The sequence below is a fragment of the Sinohyriopsis cumingii genome, chromosome 19 (assembly GCF_028554795.1).
Source record: "Sinohyriopsis cumingii isolate HCF-2022 chromosome 19, ASM2855479v2, whole genome shotgun sequence".
Classification (NCBI taxonomy): Eukaryota; Metazoa; Mollusca; class Bivalvia; order Unionida; family Unionidae; genus Sinohyriopsis; species Sinohyriopsis cumingii.
In genome coordinates, this window is record NC_142979.1 from 48,882,201 (window position 1) to 48,902,479 (window position 20,279).

The 20,279-nt window shown below is 32.8% G+C and overlaps 1 protein-coding gene across 1 annotated transcript in view; it reads right to left on the reverse strand.

Annotated features, from left to right (window-relative positions):
* Positions 1-15,716, reverse strand: part of LOC149775665 (putative aminopeptidase PLBD2) — a 37,962-nt gene extending 22,246 nt beyond the window's left edge. The window contains exons 1-5 of the mRNA XM_089944147.1: positions 15,486-15,716; positions 12,396-12,645; positions 9,436-9,533; positions 7,655-7,878; positions 5,438-5,526 (exon numbers count right to left, since the gene is read on the reverse strand). Of these exons, the coding sequence (XP_089800273.1) occupies positions 5,438-5,526; positions 7,655-7,878; positions 9,436-9,533; positions 12,396-12,645; positions 15,486-15,682 (858 nt within the window). The 5' untranslated portion in view covers positions 15,683-15,716. The remainder of the gene's footprint in view (positions 1-5,437; positions 5,527-7,654; positions 7,879-9,435; positions 9,534-12,395; positions 12,646-15,485) is intronic.
* Positions 15,717-20,279: the final 4,563 nt, after the last annotated feature.

Here is a 20,279-nt window from a genome sequence, read left to right on the forward strand (position 1 = left end):
GGCGATATGCAGATTGTCAATTGCTAAAAAGACTGTTTGAATTCAGATGAGATACAAGCTGAGATAGAACAACCTTTTCTAAGATTTTTTATATGAATTGGAGATTAAAAACTGGGCAGTAGTTCTTTAGATCCTTTAAATCGAGTGTTGATTTCTTCAGCAGAGGCTTTACAATGGCAGTTTTGAAAAATGATGGGAATTCTCCGGATGAGAGAGAGGTATTAATAAAGGCAATACTGGATCTAAGCACTCAAGCAGCAGTGATGTTGGAATTGCATCAAGTTCACATGACTTTGGTGCACTCTTCATTAGGACTGTACGTACTAAATCCATAGAGACAGGTTCAAATGCTGCTAATGGTTGCCACTGAAATTCTGTATCCCAACTGTATGGTGACGACATGTCAATTGAAATTGTGTTCTCAAGCTTATCTCTGATGGTTTGTACTTTGTCATGGAAGAAATTTGCAAACAGGTCTGGAAGTTCAACTGGAGAGAAGGTAGTTGGAAATTGTGTACATTTGTTCCTTGACATTAGCTTGTTAGTATCTTGAAGAGCTCTTTTCAGCTGGAACATTCCATGATTTTAGTACTGTAATGGGCTGATTTCACTGCATGGACTATGTGTGTGTCGTTCTTCTTAGCGGCTTCATAGATCTGCTTATGAATACTGAGTCTGGTGGAAAGACAAAGCCTCTCAGCTTTACAGCGGTCTCTTTTAGTAGTGCGAAGCTGGTCCCTAACACTGCTATACCATGAAGAACACTTCTGAACTGATACTCTGCACTTGGTGGCTGGGGCATGTTTGAAGTGCAATGAACGCAGGCAGTTATTGAGTTGTTCCGCTGTAGAATGTAAGCAAGTTGTTAGGTTTGCTTGGATGTCATGCATTAGTTTGGTTCTATTTATCATAGAGGTTTCTCTTAGTAGCAAATAAAGGTGGAGGGTTAGGGACTGATACGTCAAGATGACATATAATGCAGAGGTGATCTGATGCAAGTTTGTGGCATACCAGGGAGGACCATAGAATATTATCATCAGGTCTACAAAGAAAAAAGTCTAAAATGTGACCATGTTTATGGGTGGGTTGGTTAACTGACTGTTTGAAGTTGAAAACATTAATGGAATCTAGGAGTTTTGATGTGTTTGGGTTTTCGGGACAGTCAAAGTGAAAGTTGAAATTTCCAAGAATAATCAGGTTGCCACCTATCAAATTTCCATACTCCAGGAGATTCAGAAACTGCTCCAAAAAGAGAGATTCAGTCAGCTTGGGTTTTTTTACTAGGAGAAGGGTGGTATAGGCAGAAAAAATGGACTGACCTTTGTTCGAGAGTGAGTGTGGTTTGAACTAGCTCAAACGATGTGTGGTAGAAATTGAAAGTTGTGGTGTGGTTAATACGTTTGATCATCGAGTTCTTTGTGATTCCACCTCCCCAAGAGTGACGGGGGAACGACCTGATGGAGTAACCGGTGGGTGTTAAATCCACATACTTGTGCTCATCGCCTGATGTTTTTAGCCAAACTTCTGTCATGAAAAAGATGTCGATATTCTGATCGTTGATAAAATTAACTATTTCTGTGCACTTTTCCGGTGGTCCTACTGATTGGGCATTGAATAATGCAATATGCAGAGGTATCTCTTGGATAGTTGACACAAAGGTTGACGACAGACTACAACATGGCCTATAATGGCCTACAACAGACAATTAGTCTCTACACTGACCTACAACATACAAGCAATTAATCTGGAAGATTTTACATTCTGTATTGCTAGCAATTGTAATAAAAAAGATCACACTTTTTTACATGTACTACTAAGCAACAACATCAAGATAAAGTCTAAGGTAAAGAGGATGAAGGATTTGTCCTTTAACAAACATGTGTCAAATGCATGAGTACAAAACAAAAGTGCTTTATGTGACTGATTCATAAGTTTCTATGTAACTAGCCCTTGAGTATTAAAGCATTAAAAATCTGAATCTAATCTCTGGAACATAAGAAAATATAAACTAATCTAATAAATTACTTTCAAATGACTTTTGATCTCTTAATTCTTTGTTGTTTAATAGCATACCTAAATTTCACCATGGAAGTATGATGGGATGTGGTACCAATTTATCAAAGGTCTTGATAGAAATCTTTTATCTCTCATGCAAAATCCTCATAAATTATCTGCCATGCAAATCCTCAAATGATTATCTCCCATGCATAATCCTCATAAAATTATATCCCATGCAACATCCCCATAAAACTATCTCCCCTTCAAAATCCTCATATCTTATCAATTGTAACAATAAAAGAATTAAGTTCAAAATTCATTTCTGCATTTGTATATGACAAGGTCAACTCAATGTCTGGAAAAATAAGTATACGTTTGAATGAGATTAACAAGTTTGAAGGGAGAGATTAACATTAGTAGACAATGTGTTGATGAAGAAATGCTGTAACAGCCAAAATAATATACTGTACAAATTAGTTATAAATTTCACAATCATCTGACAATCAAAAATGATTTCTCCCATTTTCATTTTCATCAAGTAATAATAAAGGAGAAAAGAACACCGATTGATATCTTGTGCTCATTTTCTAGTTACATGTACATAATAAAATATATATTTTGTGAGAATCAAGCAAATAGAAACTGTATCCATGAGTGAATATTAGAGAGAAAGAGAGACTTGGACAGAGTAGTGCAAACACAAATGAAGTAGGTATATGTTGGATCACTTTGCTTCAGTTTCATGTGGGCTCACAAACACTCACAAAACTAATAAGCCAGTAAAATGAGAGAGAAAGATTTGTGTGTGCTGGATGAAATTAACATCCACACATACACACATGCAGGTACATGATGGAAGAGGAAGTCTCAATTTAATGTGTTCTAGACATAGACAAAAAATTAAGACATACAAAATCCAGTTAAATGAATGAGTGAGAGAGATAGATAAATGACATAAGAATTGAATATTTAAAGATATATTTCTACATCAGAAACTATACCTAGAAGAACTCATCCATATTTGTAAATTCTTGTGCATGTTTATAAAAAAAGGTTTAACATACAATATTATGTACACCTCTCAAGTCCATATATTTAGTATTTGCTGATAAAACAAGACAAGAAAAATAAGATGAAATAGTTTTATTTTCTTTAAGCATACTTATTGTTGTTTTTAATTCTTGTTCTTGCACCTTTTAGTAAGCTATTTTTTAATAAATAAAATTAATATATGTATGTATGTACATGTATGTATGTATGTATGTATGTATGTATGTATGTATGTATGTATGTATGTATGTATGTATGTATGTATGTAGGCACGCACTAATTAAAAGTAAATGACATTAACACAAAGGCTTGGGTCTTTACTGCTGTTTATTCAAGGTCAAATGCCTTTGAAACTGCATGCACAATTGTTCTTTTTTTTCTGCTTTCCCTATGAACTTCTGTGAATCACCTGCAATATTTAAGTTTCACATCTCAGTCTCTGAACTGTTGTGAACCATCTACAGCATGCAAGTTTCATATCTCAGCCAATGAGCTGTTGTGAATCACCTACAGTATACAAGTTTTATATCTCAGCCAATGAACTGTTGTGAACCACTTACAGTATACAAATTTCACATCTCTGCCTATGAACTGCTGTCAAATACTTAAAGTATGCAAGTTTCGTATCTCAGCCAACGAACTGTTGTCAACCACTTACAGCATACAAATTTCACATCTCAGCCAGTTCCTAACCAATATTTAACACCAAACTGTATCACACACTACACACAACTAAACTATATTGGATGACATCATGACCACTTAAAGCAGTGTGATGATAATATGCTACTATAATTTGCTCTCTCTCTCTCTGTCTCTCTCGATGTCTCTCTCTCTGTCTCTGTCTCTCTCTCTCTCTCTGTCTCTCTCTCTGTCTCTCTCTCTCTCTCTCTCAATTAAAAGGCAACAAGTGGATCACTGATAAATGCAATCATGATATAATTTTAAAAACAAACAATTCCTCTATTAGGTATATAACCACCTGCTACAATTTAAGAAACTGTTTGTTTTGATGTTTATCTAACTTTAGAAACAGTGTTAGAAAAGGTCTGTTATGACCGAGATAATTGTTCTGGAGAACAAGATGTCTACCCCATGTCTGTGCAATAATAACTTCCTGACCACTATTTCCCATCCACCCCATATCTGACTTTTGAAAACTTTATCAGTCCAATTAATAGCTTTCTTGCTGTTATTCACCACAACCCCATATCTGACTTCTAAAAACTTTAATACAATACATCAACTCTGAAGCTGATGCCACCATATTTTTCATCATGCTTACCTGGGCAAGATGACAAATGAGAGTAAATTCATCGTGAATATCAGTGACTATACAAAGGAAAAATAACAGATTGTATGAACATCAGATTGCAAAATTATGTCCAAATACTATACAAGTACATGTAGCAAATATAATGTAGAGTTACATAAAGTAATTCTACTTGCATCATATTTTCTCACTTGATTCTACATAAAAATATGCTTTATATAAGTAAGTATGAAATAAGCAGTACTTTATTTTATTTTGAAGTATTTCCTGAAAGGAAAATTTCATGGCACGTAAGAGTGTTTAACTTTTGCTAGGAATGTACAATTGTATACTTTCACCGTATAGTGTAGTGTCTTGATTAAATATAAAAAAAATATAAAATATGCGCGAATAAGATCACCTGACATTCAACATTTTTACATCATTTAAACCAATGTCTGAATGATTCAACACTCAATGAAAGTTCACTGTTTACATGAAACTCCTTTGAAATATGGATCAGACGATTGAAGCCTTGTAAATCTTTTCTCACAGAAAAACTGTGCAACAAAATCTTTAAAACCTCATAATCCTCTACATTTACAAAGAATTTTACAATCTATCATACTTTAACATGACCACACTGTGTGTACAGGATTAGAAGTGAACTTAAATTTTAAGATGTGAGAGGTTTTTTTTTATAGGGTATTTCAAGGTCATACAAATTTGTTGAGGTTCAAGACATAAAGCAGTTACAAGATTATTTACAAGGTTAGCATAATATTTATAAAAAATTTGATAAGTACGGTTTGAGCTTGTACATGAATAAAAAGATGGAGTGAAAATTAATAAATAATTCAAATGACCAGATGTCTTTAATTTGCACAATGTGTGCGCTTTCTTGACGACTAAGCCAGCCTTATGAAAATATGAAAAACCATGTGCAAAAAAAGAATTTTTGGAGTCATTCATCATTTTTTCAAATTTGAAGGATCTTTTTTTATTTAGGTTTTCTTCATTTTTTTCTAGCCTTGCTTTAAGTTTTAAGATCAAATGAAATTTTCGGTTTCTTTAGGTTTTTGTGGTCCATTTATAATTCTGTATGTTTACTCTAAACTGATTGGAAAATGCAGATACCAGTCCAGATGAAATCAGGTAGTAGTCATCTCCAGAATAGATGGTGCCAGGATATGATGAAAATGTCATGGCCCGTCCAGGAACTAAGTCTAGAAAAAAATAACAAGGTTAGAAGATATGTGATCATTTGCTAATAAATTCATTAAAGCATAAAGTCTTTCAGTTTTATTGCAACTATATGACTAGATATACTTGTACCCATTTTCCTTAACAGAATATATAATGTGTAAATAAACACTGTATTAGGACTATTGATCCCTTAAGTTAGTACATGCATGTATAATACAATGTAGAACACAAATATATTAAGACTCCTTTGATCTTGTCTGCAAATACATGTATCTATACTATTATTTATCTCTTCAGTGCAGTGAATACATGTATCTATACTATTATTTATCTCTTCAGTGCAGTGAACACATGTACCTATACTATTATTTATCTCTTCAGTGCAGTGAATACATGTATCTATAATATTAATTATCTCTGCAGCAAATACATGTATCTTTACTATTGTTTATCTCTTCAGTGAATACATCTATGGTACTGTTTATTTCTTCAGTGAACACATCTATAATACTGTTTAAACTACATGTATCTATACTATTGTTTATCTCTTCAGTGAATACATATATCTATACTATTGTTAATCTCTCCAGTGAATACATGTATCTATACTATTATTTATTTCTTCAGTGAATACATGAATGTATAGTACCATGAAGAAAGAAAAAAATGTGTAATACTGAGAAAAAATTTTTTTATGTTAGGACACTTTTGATCTTTTCTGTGAATAAATGTATAATATTAGTGATATTTTCTGTGAATAAATGTATAATATTAGTGATATTTTCTGTGAATAAATGTATAATATTAGTGATATTTTCTGTGAATAAATGTATAATATTAGTGATATTTTCTGTGAATAAATGTATATTAGTGATATTTTCTGTGAATAAATGTATAATATTAGTGATATTTTCTGTGAATAAATGTATATTAGTGATATTTTCTGTGAATAAATGTATAATATTAGTGATATTTTCTGTGAATAAATGTATATTAGTGATATTTTCTGTGAATAAATGTATAATATTAGTGATATTTTCTGTGAATAAATGTATATTAGTGATATTTTCTGTGAATAAATGTATAATATTAGTGATATTTTCTGTGAATAAATGTATATTAGTGATATTTCCTGTGAATAAATGTATAATATTAGTGATATTTTCTGTGAATAAATGTATAATATTAGTGATATTTTCTGTGAATAAATGTATATTAGTGATATTTTCTGTGAATAAATGTATAATATTAGTGATATTTTCTGTGAATAAATGTATATTAGTGATATTTTCTGTGAATAAATGTATATTAGTGATATTTCCTGTGAATAAATGTATAATATTAGTGATATTTTCTGTGAATAAATGTATATTAGTGATATTTTCTGTGAATAAATGTATATTAGTGATATTTTCTGTGAATAAATGTATAATATTAGTGATATTTTCTGTGAATAAATGTATATTAGTGATATTTTCTGTGAATAAATGTATATTAGTGATATTTTCTGTGAATACAGGTATGTATATTATTATTGATCTTTTATGTAAATATATGCATGTATAATAGAGTGAAGAAAAAGTATATTAGGACTCTTTTCAATCTTGTTAATATCCTATATGAAGATCTGACAGCGACCACTTAGTGGTCATGTTCTGGTGACTTTCTGGTGACCTATGCAATTACCATAATCACGAATTTTATCAGCCAATCAGATGATGTCTTATATCTTCGAATTTGGGAGTCTGAGCAATATAGCTGAAGAGCATCAGAATGTGCCTATCAATTAGATCCAATTTCAAATTTCTGAAAGCTGCATTTCCATTGGCTAACTCAAAGGTCACCAGAACATGACGCCTAAGCAGTCGCTGTCAGATCTTCACCCAGGACAATGGAGATCTGGTTTCAATCAGACTGAACTCTTTTGATCATTTCTGCAAATACATGCATGTCTAATATTTTTGATATTTTGCTGTGAATACATATGTGAATAATATTACTGATCTTATCTGTAAATATGTGTATGTCAAATTTTAATAATCATTTATGTGAATATGTGTATGTATAAAAATATTGATCTTTCCTGCAATGATAAAATTTGTTTTTATCAAATTATATTTATCTAAACCCAAAGCAGAAGCAACATACCTTTAGTCCGGCTGGTAGAATGGAATGCAAAGTCATACTTCTTTAGGACCCTGAGCATGGTTTGGAAGCCAGACCATGTATCATGGGCAACATACAGATCCTTGAAGCCGGGCAGGAGCTTAATCAGAGCAGAGCATGATCCTGACCCAAGGACGTGAGATTTTAGGTCTTCCTTCCCCAGCACAGACTCAAGATCTTCCATATCACCACTAACTTGGAACATACTAAAATAAACCATATATATTTGCTTATAAGTTGAGATTATATTTTGCTTTTAAAAACAATTGAATCAGTCAAATTAATATCCAGGCATAGTTTTAAAAAAAAACAATATGGTTAACTTCTCCTTACATGACATTAATCATTAATAATAAGAATTTCCCAATAAATCACCTTGGTATTTTTTGTGAAGAGAATGACAATATATTTGAAACATTCCTACCTTATAAGAAGTATAAATTACAACTAAAGTATGAAACGAACAGAAATAATACATGTATAGAACTAATGTAGACAATTATAGTAAAATAAACTCAAACTAGTAAAATGTTAATTGAGAAATGTCTCTGTTGTATGTAATTTAATGAATCAATCAAACTTTCTCTTCCAACACAAATGGGACTTTCATTGATGTGTAGAATATTTTACATTGTGCTGTTGATAACATGATTTTGTTTATGCATATTCATGACAAATGAGGAAATCGTGTTGCAAGTCACCATTAGTGAAAAAGAAATGCAGTAGATTTTCCCACTTTGTTGTGCAATAATGACCAGTATGAAAAGATTTATTTACATGAAAAAGAAACTTATTCTTTGACATCAACACATATATTTTTAGACACAGAGAATTGAACTTTTATAAATCCCAATAAGAATGGATTCATAGAGTGAAGCTATAAATGTTTAGAAAGCAGAAAAGATTGGCTATGTAAATAAATAATAATAAACCACCTTCATGTTTTGTTTTCTGGAAAAAGAATTCATTTTGATACGGCTAATGAATACGACTCAGCCGGATGGCCTCAGTGTATCCCTATGCCACATCAAATTTGTTCTTTCCATAGACTCTGGACAAATCACATAGTTTTGTGTATGTACAAAAATGTAATGTCCTTCACACCAGGTCAAGTTTGGCTAAAAGTGGTTCCGCAGTATTTGAAATGAGTCTGAAAAGAACAATTGCAAATGGACAATAGACACATGGCCATACCATGGTCTTACAGCCATAGGAGCTAATAAAAGCACTTAATACAATAATTTTAAACACTGTTAAAAACATACAAATAACTATCATGAACAGTCATGATTGTCAGCAACTCCCTCATCTTGCTTACATGAAGTGATAACTTGGTGTAAAATAAAATGTGCGATACACTTTACTGTTCTTAATCAAAGTCTGTATCAAGTATAATTGCTAAATATTGTCATAATGTTTCAATAATGTTTAGGTTCATTTCATAATGTTTTCTTTCATCAAAAAATAAGATTTAGCAAAAGATAAACAGTGTTAGATATGCAAGATGCAAACCTCTGTACACAAAATCTAGACATTATGTAGGTTGCTTATAACAAAATCCATGGAAACAGTGAAACTTTTTCATTAAAAACTAAATCACATTATCACCAGGTTAATTGGTTTTTAAATGTTTTTTTAATTCAATTTTATTCAACCCAGATTTTCAATTTTTACAGTAACATCATTAAAAAAACATTTTTCTCCAAGGTAACAGAAAATATACATTTGCAATATAATAGGGGAAACAAAATGAATAGACTTACTAAAATCCAAAAGGATCCACGTTGGTAGACCCAGCTTGAGGAGTGACATTAAAATAGCCATCTGTGATCCCACTGACTTGATACAAAAACAATTCCACCTGTATCAAAAACAAATACTAAGATGAATCATCACAGAATTTAAAGCCATCTCCAAAATCTCACAGAAAACAAAATTTGTATGTTTTCATCTATCATTATTTTGTTATTTCTGAGGCCCAAGTGGGTCTTCTATCACTCACCGGTCTCATATAACTTAACACTCAACCGCTGCAGGCTTATGTAGTATTGTAAGAATCCAAACCTGAAAAAATGTCTTCCAAACTTTATATAATGTGGAGTTTACATACTGTACTATATCCCAATTAACAATTCTGTCTAAAGATAAAATAATGACAGTCTCTTTTCCTCATAGTAGAAGCCATCCAACATCATTATTAAGAGGTTAGTGTTAGGACTGGTTGGCCTGGTGTGAGAATAATGTGACTGGGTGGGACATTATGTCTGCAGCATGATGCTCCAGTGCTAGACATCACTATAAACTGCCACATTGCAAATATCATAGCGATAGGACTGAAAAATAGTTCATGCTATGCAAAAAATGAAAATCACACACACACAAACTTTCAAGCTCTTAAGAATTAATAAAACTTCATACCAAATGTTGGTTAAAATCCCGAAATTCACCTCAAAAGTTATCCTGTGTAAATGAGTGTGTGTGTGTGTGTGTGTGATTTGGATTTTTAACGTAGCTTTAACAATTTTTCAGTCATATCACTTCAATGTCTGCAGTGTGACATTTGATAGTGATGTCTAGCACTGGGGCATCATGCCACAGACATGTAGCATGATGTCCCACCCAGTCCAGTCACATTATCCTGACACGAGACCGACCAGTCCTAACACCAACCTCTTAATTCTGAGCGCCAAGTGAGGCAGATGTTAGTACCATTTTTTTAAGTCTTTGGTATGACTCAGCCAGGGATCGAACTCATGACCTCCCACATTAGAGGCAGATGCTCCAACCACTAGGCCACCGGAGCGATCCTGTGCAAATGAAATTGTTGACATACGAACAAGCAAGATTACTAAAGGTCTCTGCTAACTTTGTCAAGCTGGGCCATAATAATAACCTGACTGAAAGTCATGACAAATGAAAACCTAGGTATATATATTTAGTTTTCTATGAGAACTGTGAGATTGTCCTAATTCCAACCTACTGACCATGGCTTGCACATTCACACGTAGTTTCTGATGCAACTTACAGATCAACACCACAAACATTAATAGCAAATTTTCACATTAGCCACAATAGTCCAAATCTTATTTATTTTGAAACAGTTGATTGATCATTATATATAATTGTTACCTAGCCACAATTAACTGGACATAGTTGATGTTTCAGCATACTACATTAGACTGAATATTTTTTGTCTTCCTGTTTGTAAATAGTTATATTTTGTTTGAATGTTTGACACCTACAATCCTCTGACTCAGACTGATTGATGAAAAATACATTTATTTTTAACTAAAGCATTTGAACTTTAAAAGTACTCTGTAAGCATTACTTACACATCCTGGACCCTCAAAGGCAAGTTTTGGACCCCAAAATTTCAAGAATGTGCATTGTGTGGATCCTTAATAATTAGCCTAGGTACTGACTTTTACTATGAATATTAAAAAAGTACAAAAAAGTTATTATCAGTCATAAATATAAAACCTTCATTGTAAAATAAATGAAATCTGATGAATAGAAGCATACTTACATTCCGTGTTATGTCTTTAAATGAATTCACGTAATTCCGAAATAGTTACTTAGTCCTAAACTTTACGAGCACCTTGTAACTCCAATGAATAATTCAAATAAATAAATCCTCTCAAATAATAACTGAACACAACTTACAAATGACTGTATCAGCTACAGATGTTTTAGATAGGAATAACTAATTCTGTTATTCACTACCTTATATAATACATAAAAAAACTAAAACACAATTTCAGAACCAGGATGATGATCAAATATTCATTTCCAAAACATTCCAACTTGCCAACAAGGTCAGGTCTTTCAACAGCCAATCAATCAGAACTCAAGTGAGCCAGAATTTCCAAGGAGTAAACTAATGAATTCAACTCAACCCAAATTCATTAACAAGATTACCTCTACACCTTCCACCATCAAAAATCTACAAATGCATGTTTACTCAATTTAAAATTACAAACATTATCTTGAAACTACATGTGTTTACAAAAATGACCTTTATAAATCTACAATCAAGGATAAAAGTTAAATGCATAATATATGTATGTATGTATGTATGTATGCATGCATGCATGCATGCATCTATCTATCTATCTATCTATCTATCTATCTATCTATCTATCTATCTATATATATATATATATATATATATATATATATATATATATATATATATATATATATATATATATATATATATATATATATATATATAGTCAAATAATATGCCAGACATTTACTGCTATGCAACGAAACTAGTGACCTACTGCCTACAGACAGTTTCTCTTTTCTCACCTGGACCATCAGTTGTCTGAGCTGGACCCTCAATTTCTGAACACTGATGTTGTTGTTGTTGTTATGGGGTTTAATGCCATTTTTCAGCACATGATAGGCTATACATGGTAACCAGTAATAATGGTGGAGGAAGAACCGGGAAAACCCCAGAAAGAACCACCGACCCATGAGAAGCTACTGGCAAGCTTTCTCACATACCCACATTAGCCGAATCCGAGACTCAAACCCACACAAACAGAGGTGAGATGGCAGTGATCTGTAACGGACAGTGCTGTAAACCACTCGGCCACTCAGGGGCCCCCTGAACACTGATGATCTATGACATTGTGTGATTTAATGTTTACAGAGAGCTGATTTTGTTATCAATGAAACTAATGTCTCTTTATCAATAAAACTAATGTGTCATTACCATGTGCCAGTATGGATCAGTTGCTGCCTTAGCCTTTATCTGTTCATTCATCCAGTCTATGTTTTCCTGAAGAAAGTCATGCAGTCTCTGGCAGTATGGATTGTAAGGCTCAGAACAATATCCCTCCACATTATTAATCCAAGTCTGGCTAATTAGTTCACGTGTGAGGGATGCCTCAAGATAACCTGCGAAATAGGCCTGAATGTTGTCAGGGAAATCACTGCTGCTGGAGATTGTTAAATATGACCACCTATGGATAAAAATAGAGCTTTTGATTCAATGTGGCAACATCAGCAGAAACTACACTGCTAAGTGCATCACACTTATGGTATGTCTGCAGATAAATATATCATCTACACTTGAATACATGTTGAGTCAACTGCAAGCTATATAAAACCAGATCTTCTGTTATACAATGCACCAGAAGATCTGGGTCTTTGCCATTTGTTAGAAGTAACCAGTAGAGCTACATCGCAAACAATGATCTGCCAGCACATTATGTGATGGCAGATCAGAGTCTATGTTGTTTGCAGTTGAACTCCACTATGAGTATATACAGTAAAGTGTAATCTTTCAAATACATCAAAATTTATTTCTTTTCACCCATTACGGACCATGCTGATATGAAGTTACCAACTATTATGCAAATGATGACTATTCTGCAGATGATATCACTGATTAACCAAATGGGAGACATATTATGAGTTACCAGGCCATGGCAATGACTTGCCAATTTAGGCCTGTACTAGCCAATCAAACGGAGCCAATTTAGGCCAGTACTAGCCAATCAAACTGAGCCAATATAGGCCAGTACTAGCCAATCATACCATGTATGATCCCTCTATAATGACCAACTAAAACTCTCCCATAATACAAAAAAAGTGACTAAAATTATAACAAATGGTTTTTACCGAGGTATGTTGAATGTTGTTTGATCAACACAGTGTTGTAACTAGTGTATATTGCACACACAAAAACACACACATATTTATTTATGCTTAAATTATCACCTACAAGTTCAATGCATCAATAATTTCTCTTATTAAATGAAAACATAAAAATAGAGTTTGAAAGTACTCTAAAATTAACGAGCTTGCTGTATAAAACTGAATGTATTTAATTATAATCAGTCCATAGAATTTTACATGAAACTTGCTTGGAAGTAAAACATGTGCATTCAGTAAGTAGGTTGTAAGAAAAAGGGTCACTTAATGATCCAAAACCTATGTTCCATTGGAAAAGTAAGGAAAAAAATCCACTTGCCAGTGACTGCAGTTTAAATATATTCATATTTCCCATAAAATATTTTTAAAACTCCAAAACTAAAGAGAAAATCACCACATCTGCAATGCAAACAGATGCAACTGCACAGTATATATCAAGGACTAACCCCTTTTAATTATTGTCGTGATATCAGTCTTGGAGTGTCATGTGTTTCAGAGCAGCCATTTTATTCTGCTAATATCAGGTGATAACATGTAACTGATGATGCAATTTTCATAACTTTTCTTGACAGTTATGTCACACTTTGCTACAAGTAAACAAAATGCTTCCTGCTTGTCTAAATCCTATAAATATACACATCATGCATAACAATGACTAAACAATTTCAAATTGCCTAATAGACTTTCATACCCATTCAAAATACCTTTATTTTTCAATAATGTAAATGAACTGAAACCCTTGATGCAACTTGTTTGTTGTTGACTAATTAATAAAATCAGGTGATTTCTTATTTCTGTCCACTTCGCGTTTTGTTTTCCCTATTGAAGTTATTAATGAAATAATAATCAATTTTGTTGTTAAATTTAAAGACATTTTCTTTTTTGTTCTTTCCTTATTTCCAGTAATGAATAAAGAAAAAAAGTAATCATAGATATTGAAATAAACAGTATTAATGTTTCTAAGCCTGACATAAATGCATCACATGCCGTTTGCATGATTTTCAGAATGGTAGAAAACTACATCGTTATTATGACCAAGAAAAAACATAAATAAATGCTTAAGCAGAAGAAAATATTTACACATATTAAGATTATTTATTGTTATATTTGCCGTTGTTGCCACTTCCTGTGATCGTACATTTCTTTTCTCATCTATATGATGGCTATGAGTGGCACTGTTATCAACCGTTGCAAAACAGATGACATTATAACAAGAAAAGCAAAACATGGTACTCAATAAATAAACTGTCATGGAACGAATGTTTGCAGTTATGAATAGTTTTAAGATTTGAGTTTTGGTACTGGTATAATGATGATTCAAAGTGTAAATTAACTTTTAATAAAATGTATATTGTTTACAAATTATTCCATGATTTGTATTTAAGGGCTCCAAAACTCATATCACGAGGATACATGGTAATTTTTCAAGGGTTGTACAATATCTTTCATAAATATCAAATGCCTATTTCATTTTTCACAAAGTATACATATAAAAATTGAAAAAATGTGTGAATATAAAGGGGATATGTAGTAAATACAAGACCACATAAGTAATTTATTCCAAGTCAGGGGAAAGAACTCGTTCGATATGGCATAGGAACAGATGTCTCTGCGTAATGGCCTCTACATATTCCTATGCAATATCAAACTCGTTCTCTCCGCTCACTCAGAACAAAACATGTAGTTTTGTCTATGTAAAGTTTGCACAACAGTATCAATGTGGGCTGCGAAGTATGTGAGATATTCTTGAAAACTTGGCCTCTAATTTATCATCGCCCTTCCCACCCCACCCTCATCATCATGCATATTAGGGTCGACGTCTAATATTTGTTTGTTTTCTTCTGCAAGAAGAAACTGTACCAGTGAGTGGGAATTTTTTCAAATAAAAAAAGACAGAAATAAAAAACACCACTGTCTGGGAAATGAAGGACAGTGATATATAAAAGAGTGAGAGAGGAGGATATAAAGATAACGGAAATAGGCAGACAATTAACAGACGTAGCAAGTAAGGAAGCAGTAGTTCCGATAAATCAGACCTCTAAATCTGTGTTGATACTGACGGATGATTTATAAAACAGCCCCCGTTAGTATCAACACAGATTTGGGGGGTCTGAGTTATCGGACTAAGGAAGAGGTGAATGCAAACCCTGTCTCGTTGATTTGGTTGGAGAAACTTCCTTTTACGACCCATGGTGCTGAACTTGACAGTTCATCGTTTTGATGTAACTCGAATTTCTTCGTTTCCTCGTGGTATGTCAAATACGCAGATGTTACTTTTGGAGATGCTAAACTCACTGAAATCAGTGTAGACAAAATTAAAATCGTTGTTGTGAGCTTCGCCATTTTGTCAAGTCATATGAACAATCATGTGACTAGAGTTTTGTACACAGGCACTTAACACACGTTAACTAACTCTCGCCGGTCATAACCTGACCCCCGGATGAATCTGATATATATATATATATATATATATATATATATATATATATATATAATTGCAACTAATCTTTTTCGCATATTCTGTTTAGCTTCTTGACCAAAACAATCTAAATAAAATTCATTAAAAAATTTAAATCAATGCACAAATTTCATCATTATTCAACTCTGCTTGCAAAGCCCTCACTTTAGGATATTCCATTCAAGAACGATGATGTCAGAACGTAAAAATACTGCAATGCATTATTTTTACTTTCAGATTAATATTTTATGTTATAAATATTGAATATACTTGCATTTAATATTATATTGAAAAAATACTTCAACTGTAAAAATGCTGTAGCAGGTTTTTGTTTTTGGCCCAATTTCTTCCCTTCATCTTTCCTTCTGCATGAAGACATTGTACCAGTTGGTGGAAAGGAATGATGTTTGAGCAGTCCAAAACTTTCAAACAGCTGTCTGGAACATCGTATGTGAAACTTTAAATTTGTTCATATACCAGTCATAGGGATGCCTCTGCAAATATGGTGCACTGAAACAGCACATTTCTGATTAAACACGGTGGCTGTAACTCAATAATATTTTGTTTGAAAATCGTGAAATTCAAACTTTGCTGACTTTTTTTAAAATTTTAAACCTCAATGAGCAAACATTGAAGCAAAAGGTAAAAGTCAACAAGGAGTCATAACTCTACAACTTTGCAGAAAGCCAGTAAAGCTTTCTATAAATGGACAAGGTATGCTTAGGGCTATTATAAATTAACATTTTTTTAAAATAAATACATAAATAAATAAAGAAGTGCATGAGTGATTGCTTAATTGGCTTAATTTGTTCTGACACATCATTATGACTATGCTTGGGGAGTTGTTGTTGTTGTGGTGGTGGTGGTGTTTAATGCCATTTTTCAGCACACGATAGGCTATACATGGCGGCCAGTATTAATGGTGGAGGAAGAACCAGGAAAAGCCCCGGAAAGAACCACCTACCCACAAGAAGCTACTGGCAAGCTTTCTCACATACCCACATTGGCTGAATCCGAGACTCAAACCAGCGCAGACAGAGGTGAGATGGCAGTGATCTGTAACGGAGAGCACTTTAGACCACTCAGCCACTCAGGACCCTTGCTTGGGGAGTAAGGCATAACTTGATATGAGGGCAGATATTTTTTCAATCAGTGATGATCAGAGACAAATATGCACACATATTTAAAGAGAATTAAGGGTATCTTTGCCACCCATTGAAAATCTGATTTCAATCTGATAGTGGGTATCACCATTCCTTATCATTCCTTATCCTTTGGGAATCTGATTTTTATTGAGAGTGGGCCTTATCAGTAATTATCATCTCTTGTCTCGTGGGACTCTGATTTCAATCTGAGAGTGGGCCAAATCAGTCCTTATCATCTCTTGTCCTTTGGGAATCTGATTTCAATTTGAGAGTGGGCCAAATCAGTACTTATCATCCTTTGTCCTATGGAACTCTTATTTCAGTTTGAGAGTGGGCCAAATCAGTCCATATCATCCCTTGTCCCTTGGGAATCTGATATTTATTTGAGAGTGGGCTAAATCTGTTCTTATCAATCCTTGTCATTTGGGAATCTAATTTTAATCTGATATTGGGCCAAAACATTCCTTACCATCCCTTGTCCTTTGGAAAGATGCATTAGCTCATTTGGTACAGTGTCAAACTTGTAATCCAAGGGTCAAGGGTCAATGGTACAATACATCTCCAGGTCAGTCCCAGGTTAGGTGCCTCAGTGTATCCATAGGAAAGGCACTTAGCTCCCATTGTCCTTTGGTTTAAATCCATGCAGCTCTTTCAGTGTTATTTGCACAGAAATTAAATCTGTGATGGAAAGGATGGATATGGGTTTTTGTTTTTAATATGCCTGGTTGTTTTGATTGATTTTAGGGTATATACATTAAACTATCACAGTGAAAAACAAGTATACTGTTAATGGTGCATTATGTACCTGTTCCATGTTTGACAATCCTGTACGTCAGAGTTAAGAAGGCACATTTAACTCTGATCAATGTTAACCAATGGCCACAGAAACCCAGACCAAAACTTTTTAACTTACATGCAATATTCCTTTTACGCCAAAGAAGCAACCATTTTATGAATTTAATTGAAAGATTGTTGGTTATTTGTTGTTTGGCAGCAGATTTAATTTATTATCATGCCAAGGAAAAAAAACTTCTTTGAAAATTTTCAGTCAACAAAGAGAATAGAAATTTAGTAACAGATCAACAAATTGTTTTTCTGATAAAAAAAATTTCTAATCGTCAAACAATAAAATTTCAACCAGTATTTGTTTAAATAAATGTAATATATTCATTATAACAGTAATATGCATATTTGATTATTGCTCATATTTTTCTGCATATTCAACTTTATCAGTGAATTGATTTGAAGTTGTAGTAATACTGTCTGCCATTTCTTGTTAAATGTTAATCAACTATATGAGGTATAGACATGTTTGCCATTTTGACAACCAAAATCAATTTTTTCTGAGAATATATTTCACAAATTTAATGAATTCAACAAATATTTTATTTTTTTCTGAGAATATATTTCACAAATTTAATGAATTCAACAAATATTTTATTATCATAAGAAATATCTAATTAAGGAACATGGACAATTATTGGCATACACTGCAACAAAAAATGTGAACTGCTGGCCTGAAGACCATACAATCCCTGAGTTTGAGTTTCCATTATAGGTCAATCAAAAAGGACAGTTTACTGTCACAAAGAAAAGTTCTTTGTCAATGATTGACACAAAATCCTAAGCTAAATTAAATCTTGCAATTTGTATGATTTCCATCTTTTGTTAATTTGCCTTGTATACTTATGTATACGACAGATTCAACTGTATAATGTGTAGATCAGTGAGGATTCAGCTTAATGGTGACTTCCTATGTCAAAGGTGAAACTGACTCCTCCAGGCAACACCTGGTATATACTTGTTGAATAAAATTTGGTTAAAACATGAGACCTTTGAAGGGACTAATGCTCTAATGGCTGAAAGAAGATAAGACCATTTGTTCTTGTTAAATGCTGAGTGTGCAAATGATCACTGAAATTTTGAATAATAACAAGTTTCAGTAGTGGCACCCATGATGGCTGTTAGATTGGTGCCATTATCATTTAGGGCCAATTATACATCATTTAAACGTAATTGGTGAAAACCCCATTTCAGTATAACCATCCATTCAGGTGGATTAGCAATAACAAGATTTTCAAGCGGTTGCCACGGTGGCCATATTGTATTTAAGATGATCACCATTTTCATTTAGTATCGCAATCAACATAAGAAGTCTGTTGATGAAAATCCCATGCTAATTATGACCATCCATGTACAAGGAGTAACAGACACAAGATTTCAATATGGTCACCATGGTGACTATATTGGCAATCAAATAGGCACTATTTGAATCTAGTATCAAGTATATATAAAAAGTCTACTGGTGAAAACACCAAATCAGTAAGACTTTCCATTCACTAGGAGTAGCAATAACTTGATTTTAAAGCTAGTGGCAATGGTAGCATCAGATTGACACTATTTTCATTCAGGTCCAACCAAATATCAAAAGAAGTCTTTGGTGAAGACCACATGCTGATACTACTACTACTATTACTAATTATACTATTACTACTACTACTACTACTAATATGATGATAATAACAACTTCTTTAAAAGGGTAACAATTAGTTGAATGGAACTAACTTTCCTTGTGCCCTTTATGATTTGCATATTTACATACATAATACATAGTTGAACAACAATTAGAGGCACATCCAATTTAGAATTCTTTGTAGATGAAGAAAAAAAAAACAATACACAAGTTTGAATAAAAAAGAATTATAATAATAAGCTAAATGTATGGACATAAATAAACAAAAAAACTGGATAAGAACACACTCAAAGTAGAATGTTTGAGAATTATTCTATGAAGCTGCAATATATTTGTCTAACTAAAGAAGGTTCCACTTCTCATTATTTGAATTAGATTATAATTATTAAATGTATCTATATTTACACTTCTCTAATTGCACTTATTATTCTGTCTAAAATAGTTGACCCAAATATTTAAAACTTTTCTTAAAGAGCTTTTTTTTTGGTTTTGGGATGGAAATATAGCTGGCTGAAATGGATCTTAAACTAAAAGACTTACATTTTTTTCTAGCTGAAATTGAAAAACCATTTGTAAACAAATGTTATTAAACTTGAGATTCAAATTTATCATTTTTAAATTTCACCCTCTTTTACTGGGTAGTAATTATTATTACCTTCATCTTGTCTGTGTTTCATATTAGTCATTAATACTTTTATCTTGTCTGTGTTTGGTAGTAATCATTAATATGGTCATCTTGCCTGTGTTGAGTAATAATCATTAACATGGTCATCTTGACTGTGTTGAATAATAATCATTAATGTGGTCATCTTGCCTATGTTGAGTAATAATCATTAATATGGTCATCTTGCCTGTGTTGAGTAA